Source organism: Dryas octopetala, chromosome 7, assembly GCF_963921425.1.
Source record: "Dryas octopetala chromosome 7, drDryOcto1.1, whole genome shotgun sequence".
NCBI classification, from domain to species: Eukaryota; Viridiplantae; Streptophyta; class Magnoliopsida; order Rosales; family Rosaceae; genus Dryas; species Dryas octopetala.
Genome location: NC_141372.1, coordinates 3,203,947 through 3,222,176, shown reverse-complemented (window position 1 = coordinate 3,222,176; position 18,230 = coordinate 3,203,947). Strand labels below are relative to the sequence as shown.

General features: G+C 35.3%; 3 protein-coding genes across 4 annotated transcripts; all 3 read right to left on the bottom strand.

The window, feature by feature from the left end:
• Window positions 1–7,608: 7,608 nt before the first annotated feature.
• Window positions 7,609–11,913, bottom strand: LOC147278530 (S-adenosyl-L-methionine-dependent methyltransferases superfamily protein). Of its 2 annotated transcripts, none has more exons than XM_086250956.1 (13): window positions 11,641–11,913; window positions 11,308–11,453; window positions 11,163–11,224; window positions 10,818–10,868; window positions 10,676–10,702; window positions 10,145–10,249; window positions 9,952–10,059; window positions 9,728–9,799; window positions 9,498–9,548; window positions 9,153–9,215; window positions 8,945–9,069; window positions 8,574–8,787; window positions 7,609–8,451 (listed from the first exon to the last, which is right to left on the bottom strand). In XM_086250956.1, the coding sequence occupies exons 2-13, from the start codon at window positions 11,402–11,404 to the stop codon at window positions 7,741–7,743; spliced, it is 1,686 nt and encodes a 561-aa protein (XP_086107082.1). In that variant the 5' UTR covers window positions 11,405–11,453; window positions 11,641–11,913; the 3' UTR covers window positions 7,609–7,740. The 2 variants fall into 2 exon arrangements, with proteins under 2 accessions (XP_086107082.1, XP_086107083.1); XM_086250957.1 differs by having other exon boundaries at window positions 11,308–11,421.
• A 157-nt stretch (window positions 11,914–12,070) lies between these two features.
• Window positions 12,071–16,282, bottom strand: LOC147278529 (conserved oligomeric Golgi complex component-related / COG complex component-like protein). Its single transcript, XM_086250996.1, has 12 exons — window positions 16,006–16,282; window positions 15,766–15,918; window positions 15,523–15,671; window positions 15,130–15,207; window positions 14,912–15,005; window positions 14,727–14,801; window positions 14,289–14,585; window positions 13,772–13,839; window positions 13,628–13,682; window positions 13,309–13,447; window positions 12,713–12,897; window positions 12,071–12,636 (listed from the first exon to the last, which is right to left on the bottom strand). The coding sequence occupies exons 1-12, from the start codon at window positions 16,129–16,131 to the stop codon at window positions 12,289–12,291; spliced, it is 1,767 nt and encodes a 588-aa protein (XP_086107122.1). The 5' UTR covers window positions 16,132–16,282; the 3' UTR covers window positions 12,071–12,288.
• A 1,173-nt stretch (window positions 16,283–17,455) lies between these two features.
• Window positions 17,456–18,212, bottom strand: LOC147278528 (proline-rich family protein). The gene has a single exon (XM_086252492.1). The coding sequence runs from the start codon at window positions 18,202–18,204 to the stop codon at window positions 17,644–17,646; it is 561 nt and encodes a 186-aa protein (XP_086108618.1). The 5' UTR covers window positions 18,205–18,212; the 3' UTR covers window positions 17,456–17,643.
• Window positions 18,213–18,230: the final 18 nt, after the last annotated feature.

Here is an 18,230-nt window from a genome sequence, read left to right as displayed (position 1 = left end):
CACAAGTCTCCACAACCAAATTGTGTCCTCAAATTACAAACTTTTAACTAATCGATTCACTTGATTTTGTAGAAAAATCTGAAATTGATCCCACTTTTTTACTAGATTTAGAATCAAACACTCTTTGACAATGTAAAATATAAATGTTCCAAAATTAATTTAACAAAAACTTGGGTATGCTTGAATACATTAGATACGTATACTTGAGTTTGAATAGTACAGAATGCTCCATACTTGATTTTTCTTGAATTGTGACTTAAAAAAAATATTTATGACTAAAAAGAGTTGTATATTGTGGCTTATTAATAATTAAAGAAGTCTATATTTTAATGGTAATTCATTACTCTAATTTCGTTCACCACTTAGATTAATTTTAAAAACTTTAGTCCAAATAATTGAGACAAAAATTAAACCTAGATGTGATCTTCTCCCAGGCATCCCTTGAATATCTTCTGGCAAAAACAGACAAAAGGCAGTCATAAGCAGGTTTGAATTGGGATGGGTACACTGTACATTACCGTTTTTGGGGTCAGATGAGGTGATCAGTGATGAGTAAATACCAAGTGAAAATCCTGCAACAGCCTCAATGCTTGACCAATGCATGCATGTTGTATATTGCATATTGCATATTGCATATTGCTGCTGGGCTAGCTAGGAATTAATGCACGTGCTCATGCACATGGCTCTCTGGATTCATTCAATTAAATACATATCACATGGTTGCCTTAGTCAGTTAGTTGGCAACATCAACCCCACTGCATGCACCCAAGGCCAAATTCGATCATTGGGATGGAGAATATATACTTGATTCTTAATTTCATATAATATATATATTAATTAATTTTAAGTCCTCCACTCCACTTGCAGATATATGTATACAATTGGAACCCTTTAATTGATCTTGTGTAACCCAGTATTTTCTTTTTTAATTTTTTCACATACGAACAACTTATACAAAATTGTTGAATCGATCTAACCATAACTAATTACTTAATTTATTTATTGAAACTGTGATAGATATATCTCACATATATATGATGGGACATGGTGGATCGGGTGAGAATAATGGACTGATTTCAAATACGATAACCAAAGGGAAAATTAAAAAGTGATTCTATATTTCAATGCTTTTCAATCCTTCAAACATGCACAAAGCCAAAAGTTGGCTTCGATCTGTTGGTTGAAAATCCACCCCAGCCACACGATATTTTACCATAATATTGGACCACAAGGATTCTCATGCAATTTAAATTGGTTCTGATACCACACCACCTCCTTCAAATTAATTTACTTTAATAAAGCCATTTAGAAGCTAGATACATTAGATAATGTTTTAGGGTTTAGGGTTTAGGGTATATGTAGTTTGCTTAAGCAATTAAGCAAACATTAATTCATGATGGTTGGTGGTTGGTGGTTGGTGGGCCTTGAGCCGACCAAGTATCTAACCCCAGAGTGCCACGTGGCATATAGCTTGGATCAGTTGCACTCCCGTTTTGGTTGCCGAAAGTGGTAGAAGATACACAAAATCAGAGTGCAAGATAGCCTCCAAGGGTCTCTGGCCTGTCATTAGGGTTACCCAAAAAAGGTGTTCCATAGAGGATGGACCATGTTGGACCATATTGGACCATATATAGATGCTTAATGCTTATCATGATTGGAAATGCAAGTGGGTTGCTAAGGCTGGTTCTCTTTTTCGAACAAACTTTATTAATACAATAACGTATTTTTCCAAAGCTGGCCTGTTGTTGCCTGCTGGAAGGAACCAAGATGTGTGTAAGCACCTCCCTCATTTCCCACTCCAAAAAGGGAAAGTTTTAGACCATACAAAAGGCAAGCCCACTTCCCATAAAGGGTATATTTTTCTTCCTAGCTACCCCACCACTTATCATCATTCATTGGTACATTGGCAGCTAGCTAAATCCTACTAGCTAGCTTCACATCAAAATGATGGGCTACCCGTCGGCCGGCATTGATACAGGGAATTTAGTCCACACATTAGAGCATGCTTACAGAATAAATTAAAATTATTGTGTCCCACGTAATTTTATAATCCATTCATCTTATAACACTGGTATGTTATAATATTTATTAATACAATATATTAGGTTTATGTTGAGTTTATCTTTTAAGGTATAAGTATTTCACGGTATAGAGTATTTTATGATATAGAATATGTTAATATTAAGTGATTTATAAAATTGTGTGACTGTCATTTCATATGGTGTTACCGTTACATAGAACAGTTTATTTCCAATATAATAAAATTTTAGTAAATTATAACTACTCAAAATGATATTAACGGGTAATATTTTCTTACCAATTACCTGGTATCTTAATTATTGAGTTCACCTAATTAATTAATTATTTAAAATTGGCAATTTGACAACATGATCGACTGACAATTAGACATTTTTCAAAACTATATATATATAGCTAGTATATATACTGTCTATAGTTGTCTTTATTGTACTATAGCATGCCTAAGGTGGGCGTGGTTTTATAAATCTTATTCTTTTGATTAAAAGCTCGTGGATCTGGTTTAACTTTAGTACTTTACTATACCATGCCGTTAAATGGGTTGCATATATACATGATGTGTAATTAATTAACCATTGAGGTTGAATTGGTTCTAGACTTCTTGGCCAAAAAAAGAATTGGTTCTAGTCTTCTAGACTATATCAAATCTAATTAATTAATCTTAATTACTATATAATACTATTCGATAGCAAATTAAGGCATGCATGGCGTCCCACAAACGACGCATTTGCAGACTTGCAGTGATAGGTTGATGAGACTAATTGAGACATTGTCTAAGGTGCATGATATGATATATATTCTTTTCTTTGCATTATCATGAATTAATTATTAAAAAGCATATATACTTTAAACAGCTTTAGCGGCGCAGTTGATCTTTTGCGCCGGCTAATTGTGCTTATTATGATCGAGAAACGAGGGTCTGTTGAGCTTTCATTGGGTCTATCGGTTTGAAACGAAAGCAATTCCCTTTTTCTTTTTCTTTTTCTTTTTCTAAAGGGGCTGGGCCTAGCCTGCCAGGTTTCTTTATTAAATGAAATTAATTAAGCTTAATTTATATGATTTGCGTTTAATTAATTAAGATTGATTAAGTCATTAAGGGCAGTACTTTTGCATGTTCCACTTTGCATAAATATATATATATATGCATAATAATTCAGCGCGTTTTGTTTGTGTGTCATGGATATTCAAGGCATATATATGTTCGATATTCAGCTAGCTTGCCACTCTTGCAAATGGATAGTGCTCGATCATGATCTGCTCTGCATGTGATATATAATTAATTATGAGAATAATGATATATTTCTTAGCACAAGCTCTTTTTGATCTCAAACCCATCATATATACATACTTTCAGTCCCCCAACAAAAAACTCATCATATATATACAAGGATGATCAAAGTTAGATAGGCAAATGATTTTTGATTTGGCTAATTTTTTGCAAGGATGATATATCACATACAGGCTCCTTCTGTTGAGGTATACCTCAACTTATTTATGTTGAGGTATGACCTTGTTAGGGCCCACACGAGTCGTTTTGTGTCGATCCGAACCGTTCAATTTTTACATCTTCATTGATAGATCATCCTTGCAAAAAATTAGCCAAATCCGAAATCATTTGCCTATCTAACTTTGATAAAACAAATTGACCGTTTCATCAAAAATATTTAGTTCGTCCATTTATTTGATCAAAGTTAGATAGGCAAATGATTTTTTATTTGGCTAATTTTTTGCAAGGATGATCTATCTATGGAGATGTAAAAATTGAACGGTTCCGATCGACACAAAACGACTCGTGTGGGCCCCAATAGGGTATACCTCAACATAAATAAGTTGAGGTATACCTCAACAGAAGGAGCCTGTATATATATATACTTGGGTTGACTATATGTGTATATGTAATATATATGTACGTATATGTAATTATATGTAATATATATGTACGTATATATATGTATATGTAATTATATGTAGATATACACTATACTTTACAAATCTTAAAAGATTAGTATGCCTATATAGCTTTGTTTTTCATTTCCATAACATGGCTTCAGTCAGTACAATATAAACTCGTAGACTGTTTTCATGTTTAAATGAGAGTATTCCAATATATTATGGAAATTATATTATATGTTACTACTGTTGATTTTAATAATAAAGGGTTGCAAAATGCATTGCAACCCAAGTTAGAGAAGAGGTTCAAAGTTCACTAGCTAGCTAGTTTTTGGTCTAGTGATTTTTCTCACAACTTTTTCGAAAAAGATCGATCTCTAAATCTAAAAATTTCTTAATTAGAAATGGTTTGCATGCATTAAAAAAGATAGATACAAAAAAATGTATACACATGTGACAAAAAATTAGTTCCATTGAACTTTGTGGAGTTCATTAGCCTCATACACAAACGGTTACTATTGGTCTGAAATAGAAAGAAAATTTTTACCATCCCCGAGAAGTAACATTTCTTGTAATTAGTAACACTCTTAATATATATTTAATATCGAAGACCATACAGGAGCAGCAGGAAAGGGATAGGGTTTGAAAGGAAGGTGATGATCATAAAGGAGAAGAGCCAGGGATTGGAAGCTAGGTTAGAGAAGGAGATTTAAAATTACAAGATGCATTGGTGACTGTAACTGAATAAATGTATGTGGTTGGGGTTTGTTTGTATACGTCTGTATGTATGGATCGATTCGTGAGAGATAAAAGGGGTTAGATAGATAAAGCTTCTAGACTTGTTTTCTTTCTTTCTTCTCGATCTGTAAAATGGTATATTAAAATATTAGACGATGGCCAATAAAAGATAAGCCCACATTTATTCCATACGTGATGGAATTCTTCTCTCTCTCTCTCTTTGTTCTTCTATATAAAGCCCAACACCATTTCCATCTTCTCAAATCAACAAACCAAAGCAGTCTTGTTCCAATTTCATACAACACTACTTGTGGGTTTGTGGGAGATGTAGGGTTAGGCTCTCTCTCTCTCTCTCTCTCTCTCTCTCTCTCTCTCTCTCTCTCTCTCTCTCTCTCTCTCTCTCTCTCTATCCCTCTATCTATCCCTCTCTCTGTGTGGTGCAATTAGAAGCTAGCTAGCTTAAATCGAACATACATTTAAGGGTGGTAAGGGAGGTGACAGAAGAGAGTGAGCACATATGGTATTTTCTTGCATGCTTGGTTTCATGCTTGAAGCTATGCGTGCTTACTCTCTCTCTGTCACCCCATCTCTCTCTCTCTCTCTCTTTCTCACCATCTCTCTCTGTCTTGTTGGGCTAGTTTGAGAATCTTGTTAATTTTTTTTAAAAAAATCAATGGGTCATCTAGACTGCCCCATTGAATTTGATTGTTGTGGTCAATATTCAGATTTACTACATTCGACATGTCGGGTTCAACTATGTATGGATTAGGGTTTCAATTTGCTGAACTTCTAGCTAGGTCATTCAGAATAAATGATCAAGACATTAGGAAAGTGAATCTTGGTTTTGTAAAAGTCTTTAATCATGCTCCTAAATTACATCGGTTAATGATTTTGACATATATAGATCTCACATGTATGTTGTGAGAGTAAAAATTACATATATAGCGGTTGACTGACAGACATAAACAGTTAAATTCATCTATGGTAAGATTTCTTCTTGATGTGGTAATTAAATATGGTTAAAATGTAATATTGATAGTGGATTTGTTGGCTTTGCGCGCAGCTAAGTGATGTGGGCATGCATTTAAGTGATTGAGACTGAAATACTGAATGGGTTGCAAAGATTTGACAGAAAGAAACTGGAACTGTAGTCTTCAGCACATCTCTATGGGAAGAAGAACTGTGATGCAGAGTGTCTCTCTAACTTGGCTTCAACTCGATCTAATCTCTGGGCTTTGAGTTGGTTTTGAAGGTGCAAGAAGCATTAATAATATTGTAGTAATATAAATTTGTTGTAGCAAAAAAATGTAACTAATTTGGGCTTGGGCATTCAAGTTGTTACTCCCTAAATTTGTGATCTTATTTGATCAAAGAAATATAGAAATTTTCTTACCAAAAACATATAAATAAATTTGTACAGATCTTGGTGCTCCAATTTGCATTGGTTGCATGTGATTTAAATTGTGGGATATGTATTTGACTACTTGGTGTATTAATTGTTAGCCTCAAATATTAATGAAATATAAAAACATATTATTTTAATATGGATCATGGATTAAGAACTCTATATTTATGAATATTTTAGTCTTTCAGAGAACTCAATTTGAACATTTTTCTTAATTTATTATTTGAAACCATCGATCATTTCTCTTATAGCCCTATTTATATGTAGATTTAAATTAACGCAAAAAAACTAATACTTCTAAATTCTATTAGCACTAAAAACTTAAATCCCTGATTTTAATCTTTATAAAAAAATGCAATATGATGAGTATTAGGGTTTCGGGTGTATGGATCCAAAACCAAATAAATCAAACTGAGGTCAGACCCGAAAAAAAATAAAATTAAACTGAGGAAATTGGGGCTAATAAGGATTGCAAGGGTTACTCAATAGAAATTAAACCTGCCTCTGACCACCAAAAAAAAAAGATTCTTTTGATTGCATTATGACGATAGTTTTCAGACTAGAAAACGTGTGATAAAATACAAGTATATAGCCTGCATGTGCTGATAATCAACAAAAATATTGCGTTCTTTAAGCTTTATAAAACTAATTAATTTGTTCTCTCGGCTATAAATTGTAGAAAATTAGGGTTAATTTTCTAAAAAAACAAGTAGAAAATTAAAAAGTTCTTACCTCATTAATCAATCTAATGTTGATGATTAAGTTTTTTATGTTATATATAATAAAGCATGCAATTAATTGTTCAAATTATATGAACAAGTGGAACCATGTAGTGGAAAAATTATTAATAAATTACTTATAAATCTAGTTTTTGGAAGATTTTTAACTAGAAACTCGGCCAAATAAAAAATTAAATTACAGCCCAATCTGTCCATAGACACGAATGCGGACACAAAGTGTCGGTGCATGCAGATGCATCTTTTTTTTTGCTGCAAATGCATTTTTTTGCTTGCAGATGCATCTTTTTTGTTTGCAAATGCATGATTTTGCTCGGAGATGCAGGGTGCATCTGCAAGCCACCGAGAGCTCAGCAGATGCTTTTTACCGAGCGTTTGGTGGACAGTTTGAGCTGCAACTTAATTTTTGAGTCAGTCAGAATTTGAGATAAATTTCTTTCTTATTTTGAATTTATAATTAAAACACCCAAAAATTATTGGGTGAGGTTTTAATTCGAATTCCCTTTTTCTTAATATCGTTGGTTCAAAGCAAATTGTATGAAGGAGTTGTACCACAAAAAAAAAAAAAAAAGGATAAAACTCACAACACGTCTTTTTTCACGCGTACAATTAATGATTAATGATTCTTGATTGTAGGTGCTGTGCCATTTGTTAACAAGCATTTGATAAAACAATTACACCAAGTTTAACTCACAAAAGATTCATTTACACAAGGCTTGATAAAATTCAGGGAATTGTCCAATCAACAGACCCGCAATCAAGCAAAACGACAAAAAAAATTGATGATACGACACACAAATCTTTAAAACGCAGTACTCAAGCTTTGCTTTCACTTGCAACTCATATAACTTACAAGTAAAATCACAGATCTTATAGTTCAAGGGATAATGCAATGATAAATGCAATATAAATTATTTTATTGAATCCCAAAGTTCACTCCAGGTGGAAGTACAAGATATGTAATGCCCCAGTTGCAGCATACTCTGAACCATTCTCAGGGAACCAAGATTTGATGATTCTCTGTGATGAACTAGGAGGAGTTCCCATGGGCCACTTATCGACCAGCCTAAAACCAAATTGAGATGCAGCTGAAAGTAGGGAAGGCTCATCAACCCGACGGAAAATATGACAAAGAATTAGGGCTGGTTCCCGATCCTCACCAATGCCTCTATTAGACGAAATCAACTCCTTTGCAGTTTGAAACAAGGGCAAGATAGCTTCAGGTATGTAACTGACATCTGTGCCTATGATGATATCAAAACCTGCAGGATTAACTTCCTTGATGGCTTCTATATGGTCTCTATTTCCCCACTCTAATCTTCTTGTAATAAACTTGTCCAGAAATGGTGGTCTAAGATTTGATATCACATTTTGCATCAGGAGGTCAAGCGCTTTTGTGTCTCCATCTGTGGCAAGCACGAGCTCGGCAGATCTAGCAGCAATCATAGAGCAAATGCCCCCGCAGCCACACCCCAACTCCAACACCCTTCTCCCAGTAACAATAGCTGGGTTTCTTGCCAAAATAGAAGCCATAAACTGAGCCGATTCCCACAATATCAAACCAGTTGATTTGCAGGTGTGTTGGTACTCTTTGGATAGCACGTTGATCTTGAAATTCCAATCGCCTAGCTCGAGCTCAATTACCTAAGAGGAAAGAATGTAGAGAAAGAGGGTTGGGGGGGAGAAATGGTAGCACAATCACATGCATAATATTAACTTATGCAAATTTAAGCATAACTGTAAAAAGAAAGAAGACGAAGCTCTACCTCAATATCACTGGCAGTAGCTGAAATACCAAACATCTCCACTGCCACACTGTCGGATATGTCAACCTCCAAATCGTTCACATGTTTCTTTGAGATGTTCTCATTGACCTCCAGCTCAATTTTCTCTTGACCAGGATGATCTATTCTGACAGCTTCTGTGGCGGTAGAGGAGTTCGTAGCATCTGAAAGGTGGAATACAGCCTGAACCCAACGCCTGGAATCAAAATAAGAATTACAACTTGATCAAATAAAACATCAACTAATCAAAGAGAAACCCAAAGAAAAGAAAGAGCAATATTTAATCAAAGGGGGAATCCTACATCTACATACAGAACACAAAGTACAACCCAACTGAAAGTAAGATAGTTTACCGATTCATCAGCAATTCCCGTGACCGGTTCTCAACTTGTTTGCAGCACAAATCAAGTTCTTGAACATTAAAACCATTTTCTTTAAATAAGCTTGTCAAGAACTCATTGGAGAAGTAGAAAGCACGCTGGAAAATAATAAGAATTCATAATCAAGCTCAATAATTAAGAAAATAGTAGCTTAGTGTATACACACGTGCTCAAAACTTACAGTGCCATCACCCCTCACATAAAAGTTTTCACTAATCTTCTGGTCCTTGCAATTCAATCTTTCCTGTCAATTGCGAATATAGTATCAAGGACGCAAACTTCCATAATCTTTCAAAAGAAAAAAAAAATTAAGAAAAGGGATGAACTTCAGGTATCATAGCATCAGAATTTGAGACACAAATTGTACAGTAAAATCAATTTTTCAACGGAATGAAAATGACATATGGTAGAATTGTAACTAAATAATACAACCCTAATTGAAATCCATACTGAAATTATGGAACAGGATCAATTTAAACAAAATGATTACTAAAGAAAGGAGGAAAGAAGTATATTGGAGATCAACCTGAGCAAGGTCACCAGTAGCATAGTCACGAAACAGCACATGACCACCTGGCTGGGGAAGATAAAGTACAGATACAAATTTCATCACATATACAGAGGCATACAATAATTTTAACAAAAGAACTACTTGAAAACAAAACTATAGTAATAAAACAAAAAGTTACAAAATCAGACCAAAAAAAATTACAACAGTTCCAACACATAAGAGATTGGAGTACCATTGTCACATACCTTGACAACTTTTCTAATATTCTGCAACACTAGAGGCATCTTCTCTGGAGAGACTGCAGATAACACAAAAATCTGCTTAACAAGTCAGCAACTTTACTAAATAACATAGATCATCTGTCAATTTTAAGCACTGGGGAAAGTTACTAAATTAGAAACCAAGTAGAAGACCATTTATCAATCAAAGAACTTGAAAAATTGATGTCCAATATCTTTCATTCATATACCATGGTTACTATATCTACTGAAGACGGAGAAATATGGTTGCTCAGATCATCCATGGTCAGATCACAAACGAATGCGCTAACACGGGTCTCTGTGAAGTCCTTATGTGCCTGCAATGACAGCATAAATTCATCATGCATCACATGCCACAGATATTCAGTGCCAACTTAAACTCAATTGCTATTTAAGCCACACCTTAACCAAGTTAACAGCATGTGGTGAAAAATCACATGCATGAACAAAAACGTCTGTGTATGTCGCAACCAGTGGAAAAATAGTGTTTCCAGCTCCACAGCCAACCTGCATATTGAGAATAGTAATCAATGATCCAATACATAACACCTGATAGGAAAAACGGTCAGTAATCCTCTATAGAGGAACATAAAATAGATCAGAAACTTAAAATAAGCTGAGATAAATACTTTGCCTCAGGCATGCACACGAATCATGGTGGAAAATAACACCAATTCTGGTTCATTGAAATGAACACAGAAAAATAAGGCATTTTCTTTTTCCTTCAAGTAATAATTCCATAAGATAGCTTCAAGAGAATGCAACACAAACCCACAGGATTTATGCAAAAGCAATAAGGAGAAGTAAAATATATTTCTTCCAAATCAATTTGAGCACATATGTAATATGAAATTTTGCAAACTTGTTCTAATTCCCACCTACTCATTCAACTCAAGTCAGACTCCGAAGGTGTTACATGAAATGTGAGATTACCTCTAAAATAACTTTCTGCCCAGCTCCCTGAAAGTCAAAAAGACAAAAATTAAAAAAGAAATGAAAACATTTGAAATTGTTGGATGGATACAAAACAACAAAACTGAACCTACATATATATCCAACTTAATTTTTCACTCACAGAGAAATATTGGCCCCATTCCTTGTCCAGGTAGTGTCGATCTTTAAAAAACTGATAAAGAGAAAATAGTAGTTAGAGTTATTTAGCAGGGGCCCAAATCAAAAAAGAAAAGAAAAGGTGTCCTAGAATATGAGGAAGTGAGCCATTTGTAAAAGATAAAACCAATTGAAAGTTGGTTTAGCTTTGAAGGACTGAGTATCCAAAACCCAGATATGGCATTAGACAAATAGCATAGAGAAATGATCAACAGACACCAAAACCAGTGTAAGTGATAGTAGTAGTGGCAGCAACATAAGTAGTAGCTATGGCGAAGTTTACAAAGAGAACAAGTAAACAAACACAGACCTTGTCTTGATGCCGCTTGTAAAAGACATCCCAATACTTCTTGGCATCTCTTTCATACTTGTCTGCCAAAAATGGATGCATATGAGAATTAAATATGAAAAAATGAACAAATGCATGAATGAGAGGGATAAACAAACAGACAAACCTCTCCAGAAGGGGGAGAGTGTATCAGAGGTGGAGTAAATCTGTATTCTTGGGGTTGGCTGCTCTTGTTCTGAAGCTTCTGGCACACTGGACGCCATAGACTCCTTCCAAGCTTCTTCGAGAACCAAGATAATATATTTAGTAAGCCTACATTTTATGTTGAATATACAAATAAACATATCAAAATGAAATTGAATTTGAAAACAAATTAATCCTGCTATAAAATTGTCAACGTCAAATTAATGGATTGATGATTTATTTTCAAAATCTCGGTTAAATTTCAATCTGATTTTGGAAACAAGGAGATTTTCAAGGAAGTAGAAGAAATGCGTACCTCTTGAAATTCAACGTGCAGCAGACAAGCTAGCACAGAGAGATGTGACTACTGAGAGCCATTTAGGGTTTTAGTTCCGACTGCTTCACCAAAACGACTCCCTTCAGATTTGAGAGGGTTTTACTTTAACCCGTTAATCAATAGCCTAATACGCGCCGTTTCCAGTTCTGGACCTTCTGATACTTAATACGCCGTCGTACAATTAGCATAACCGTTTTTCGAAACAAATTGTTTCCGTTAGCATTCAGTAGCGCGCACTTTCCTTTTTCTTTTCTTTTTTGGGTAAATTTCAACATTTTACTTTCTATTCACACTTTTTTTTTCTTTTCTTTTTTAATTTTTTTGCAGACTACCCAAGCTTGAACCACCTTAGATTTATGATCTGGGAACGAAAATGAAAGTGAAAGGTTTGCCTTATTGAGGATGGCACACAATATCGGTATGTAAATATTATTAATTGTTGACGTTTTCTACAATCAAATTGTTTTCGTATCATATAATTTCTGAAATTTGGATATCATCTTTCAATGGCATAATTACAAGCAAAGATTGGAACCAGTATTGAAAATCAAAAATGGAAAAAAAATTGATGACCTACAAAATTAAACATGGAAGGCTACAAAGAGTTCTATTGCTTATAAAGATGCTTCACACATCACTGGGTGTTTCCTCTGTTTGTAAAGTGGAGCTTTTCTGTTCCCTTTCATCAGCATTGGTATCATTAGTTTGTTCAATAACAGGTGTGACACCATTTTCCACCACAGGCAGATCACCATTCTCAGTTAGGCTCTTTCCATCCGCCTTTTCATCTCCCTCTCCATCACCCTTTTCATCTCCCTTTCCATCTCCATCACCAACAGGTTTGGGGAGTCCTCTCGATGGAGTGACAGTCAATAGGCGGCCAATCCCGTCATATACATTCTTTGCATCCATGACTAAAGCAGCTCCACCAGGGTAACAGCGACCAAAGCATGTGGCACAATGTGGGTAAGTAACCTACATATGGGTTACAGAGGCTGTCAATGTCTATAAACAAATGTCAGACAACATTCAGCCTAAGTAAACATTATACCTCAATAAATGCCCGACAAAGTGAGAGGAAAAGTCCAGACTCCATTTCTCTCAGCATCCGAGTTGTATTGTACCTCAGTAAAGAGTCAGAAACAGTTTGCAATCCCTTGATTAACTCTTGAGCAAGCACATGCTTCAAACTTATTGGGGCACAGGGGCGGAGGTCATTCATCGCTGCAGACACACCTAAAGCCACAAGACAGAGATATATACATAAATATCCAAAAAATGAAGCAGCAATCCAGCCATTTCCCTGGAGTAATATGCAGCAGATGAATATTAAGACTATTTTTAAAAGCAACCATGAGAATTAGGCTCCACACCGGCCAAGGATGGAAAATAGCCATCCTTTCATTGTCTTAATTTATTAAATTTTTATTTCATTTAAACAGTTTAATTTCCTTTACTTCCATAGTTTCACAAAGCATAGAAAGAAATTTATTTAGTATCAGATCACTGATATTAGACAGTCACAGTCATTGTTCTTTTAGCAAATCAAAACCAGCACAGCACACAGGATGAACATATCAGTGAGGACAAAAGGCAATTCCTCAGTTATATGAAACCATTTAGCTGAGCAACTTCTAGAAGACTTACCATTAACAAAAACTGCAAGAGGTGGATGCTCCATTAGTTGAGATGGGGGAGTTACATCATCCTGGCTTTCATCACCAATACTATGTGCTGGAAAGCCAACTCCTGGTAGTGGGACCCAACGATGTGAATCCAAGACCAACTAGATTAAAGCACAATATCAAGTTAAAACTCACTACCAGAATTTAAAAAAAAAAAAAAAAAAAAATTTAAAAAGCCAATAGGCTGCTTGCTACAAAGTGAAACTCCCAGCCTGATGCAATTATTTGTTTTTTTTAATTATAGGAACATTGAATTTAGATTTCATCACTTGTTCATTCACCTGAAAATTCTCGACAGCTGTACTCATATTTTTTGAGAACAAGTTGAGAACTGCCCTGGAAAAGCCACCGAGATCAATTTCATAATGAGAAAAATCATTTAAGGTATATAGTAGTCAAGAGTAAAGGGGGAAGAAGATCTTTACTCTTCAAAAAGTGATGGTAGCAAGCACCGAAAATCAAGCCCAACCCAACCAAGCCCCATAGCACAATACTGTCAAAAAAAACAAAGTAACAAAGTCAAAATAAACAAACGGAGCTTCTATTACTCCTCTTAATTTTGGAAGATATTAGCATGAACCAATTACAAGCAATTTATTTTCCTGGGTGTAAAAAGAAAAAGGAAGTAATGTCAAATTCCATGCCTCACATTTAAGTTGCAGAATCCTCTGCAGCATTTATATATTTATTCATGCAATTGCCATGCCTCATATAGTCTTGATGATACACATTAAACCAGAAAGGGCAAAAAAAAAAAAAAAAAAAAAAACTGAATTGAAGGCTTTTGTTCAATTTATCATAAGTAAAACAAGTGACAAGTATTATTTTAAAGGAAAAGCTAACTGAATGATGATATTTCCTGCAAATCATGCACCATTAAAGAATCAACTATCTTGTAGCATGTATATAAGTTTTATGAAAAATATAACAAAAGACGCTCACCATGCATTGATCCAAAATATTTGATAGAGATCCGCCTTCGGTTATCTTTGGAAGCATAACTTTAAGAGTCTTAAGGTGTGAGGTAATTTGATGCATAGCCCAACTAAAAAGAAGACCACCATCATAATTTTCCTCGTTGCCTGATGTATCGTCAGAGAATATTGCTCTATATTGATTAACAACATCAAAAAGATGCATTCTGTGACAATTAATCATCCCTTTCAAGTACTCATAAGCATTTCTCTGGTCCAAATCCTCTAGAATTCCAGTAAGCCATGCCTCCCGGCATCTCAAAAACTGAAACACAGAAATTTAAGGTCAGATACAAGAAGCCTCAATGCCCACAGAAACTTATTCAATGAAAGATGTTCATTCCAAGTGTTCTGCATCACATAAAAATTAAATGCAAACAATGCACAAAAAACACTCACTCCTTACCTGCAAACGCATTTCATACTCACTAAATACTCCAATTCTACGTAAATATCCAATGATGCGGAGACATTCAGGTAACTGCAATGCACAAAGATACATCCACAGAAAATACGTTAAATTCTCCAATCCATATAACAGACAAATCGAGTTGCATTAGTTGAAACATGTGTTCAAAAATTACACAATACCTGAATATTTGAACGAAGTTTCTGAAGAAGCTGAGAAAGAAGAGATTGAGTGGTATGCCTGACCTCTACAGCCAGAGCTTGAATAACAGGCAATCTTACAGAAGGATGGGTAAAAAAGAATGCAAAAGAACAAAGAGAGACTCAGTGCATGGCCTTTGACAAAGTTGACGTTCAAAATAAGTATTAACTGATAAGGAGAATAAGGGGGCAAGACTCACTTGGGGTGCATAGTTGAGAGCTTGCAAACAAACGCTTCTAAGTCAAGAGCTTCATCATAGTTTCCATTCCTCACACATCTGCATAAAGATGGCATAATTAGCTGCATATAAACACAAGTTGGAATGATTATAAATCAAGTCACTCCTGATGATTATGAACTTTCAAGTCAGGGAAACAAATAATCAATTCACTAAATGAGCAAAAGTAATATTAAGTCGGAATAAAAACTTCATCCCAGTGTACTTGCACAAACTGAAGAATGCATTGAAGGGTTTTTTTGGAAAGTGAATCCAAACCATGCACATGGGTAATGCTATAGCAAAGATTTCTACTCTGTAAAGCGTGACACAATTCTAAGAAATGATTTTTACACTTATTTCAAAAACACATACGTATCCATAAGCTGAGGAATTTCAAGTAAGTCGAGCAAAGTACTGTGATTCACTAGCAATGTCTGATTCCTCTTTCTCTTTTCCAAAATCTGTTCCGCCGATTCAACAAACTCAGTGCACCCACTAGTCAACTTTGGGATCTCCCCTATCTACCAAACCCGAAAATTCAAGTCAGCATACCAATATATTAGGCATCATAAAATTCAAAGGAAATAAATAAAATAAAAGAGTTAGAATTATCACCAAAGATTCAAGATGCTTGTCAATGGAAGACACTTCCTCTCGAATTGCGAGCAATGCATCCGCAGCAGCAATGAATGCTCGGTAATTACCCACTGCCACCTCTTGCATTTGCCTCCGTATCCGCTCCGCATCGACCCGAAGAAGCTCCGGTTCCTAAAACCCGAAAAGAGATCCAAATTCAATTGAAATTGAACCGCAATTAACCAAATGAACATTCAGAGAGAGAGAGAGAGAGAGGACCTTGTGGAGGCGATCGAGGGTGAAGGAGAGGAGCTCGGAGACATAGGGTTGCTGAGAGGCGGAGGCCAGAGGAAGGAGGCTGGCCACCGCCGACGAGTTCTCTGCGGCATTTTCGGACTCCATCATCTGGAGCTCCGAACTGACTGGGTTTCGGATCGGACCCTCCGTTAGGGTTTGGATGTTCGGAGGGCAATGCAGATTGCAGATCTGCTAGAGTACCACCACTCAGCTTCGTTGTTCAGTTTAACGGAGTAGTTTGTCTTGTCGTTGAGTTTGCCGCGATTCGGATCTGGATCAACTCAAATGAGGTTTGTTCAGTTCATTGGGCCTTGATATCCATGTGGGCTGGACTATCTGGCTGGGCCCACTCAAATTTTAACAAGTGTCTATCTTTTTTTTTTTTTTTTAGGTCCATTGATTTATGTACCAAATTATAATGTTTTTTCATTTCAACTACTAAAATATTTATGTCATTTCACTTTAGATACTAAATTTCAGTTTATGTACCAACTTTAAAAAACATGGTTATATCGAACTGTGACTGTCTAACAATCATAACTTTTTTATTGATTTGTTGTTTTTTCAATATTTGCAAGGCTTAAACTTTAATGTTTAGTCTTTGGGTTATAGGACTTCATCCCTCAAACCTAAATCAAAATTATGAAACCCTTAAAAATTTTTATTTTTTATAAATTTTAAATAGTCACAACTGTGACTGTTCAACAATTACAACTGTAACTGTTCGACAGTCACAACTGTATAACAAACTGATTTGTGACCTAATCCAAAATGTTTTACTCTAGGTTAGTACCTAAATTAAAAAAAATTAGTGTCTTACTGCTTTACTAAAAAAACTATTGATATTTGGTATTTAATCCTAATTTTTTTTTTTTTTTTTTTGTGTTTTTTCTTCAATTTTGGGTACAAGAATTTCAATATGAAATTTTGGACACATGTTTACATGGGATTTTATAGTGTGCTTTGGATCATTTCCAATGGCAGCCTCAAATTTTCACCTAAATAGGTGGTTATTATATTCATGATTATACATTAGAACTATGATTTTATTTTTTAATTTTGAAATCCACATAAACGTTTTTTTTCTTTTTTCTTTTTCTTTTGCAAAATCTTTTTCCAACTTCTGCAAGCTAAAACAAGTTTAATGTCAATTTAGGAATCAATCATTAAGCAAGTTTTTGGAGGTAACTTGGAAAATATTGATCTATCATTTTGTACTTGGGTAGTTGCCTAGTTGGGTGGCTTTTGTTTATTTTCTTCTTCCATGCAATTTTTTTTTTTTTTTTTTCATTTCTTCCATGCATTTAACTGATAATTAGTGAATTTGACTTGATCTCCGATCAACATATATATACAGAAAAAATAAAAATAAAAACCGAAAAAAAAGGAAGTTTTTGAACGACACCAGATTAGATTGGTATATCATCTATGGTATACAAATAAACTGAAATTTATGAACAGAATGAACAAGTACAAAGCTTTTCTCAGTTGAACCAGCTTGTGCAATGCAACAACATAGTTTTTTTTTTTTTTGGCCAAAATGCAACTACATAGTTTAGCATAGAACAACTCCTACCATTCTATTTTTTCCCCTACTGAAATAATATCTAAAAAAACTTCTTACCAAAAAGAAAACACAAGGTGAACTAAGAAGATAACTAAAAAGAAGGCATGAACAGAAAGAGAAGAAGCCTCTGAGGCGTAGACATAGTAGAAGTTATGCAGTGGTCCTGGCATTGTTGGTGGTGGCACTTGACCTGAAGGAGGCAAGTTGAAGTAGTAATTAAAACGAGGCGGGGGAGGGCCCTTTGAAGAATATGAGGGAGGTGATTGTGATTCTTTTGGTGATGAGGGCGGTGGCGGGGATGGTGGCGAGGGTGGCGGCGAGGTGTAGTAAGACTGAGGTGGAGAGTGGTGCATTGGTGGTGGTGGTGATGGTGATAGTGATGGTGGTGGATGTGACTCTTGTTGAGGAGGAGGTGGTGAACATATGACTGGACATGTAGTACAATCACTGATACATAGTAAACCAGTCTCAGGCACCCCCATTTGATCCCCATATGCAAATCCAGCAAACATAAGCAGCCCAATTATCCCTGTCCTCAAGGACCAAGGAACCCATTTCCCTATCATGAATGCCAAACCCTTGCAATTACCCATCTGACTGAGGCATAACCGCATAACCTTGAAAGATGGAAAACCAAGTT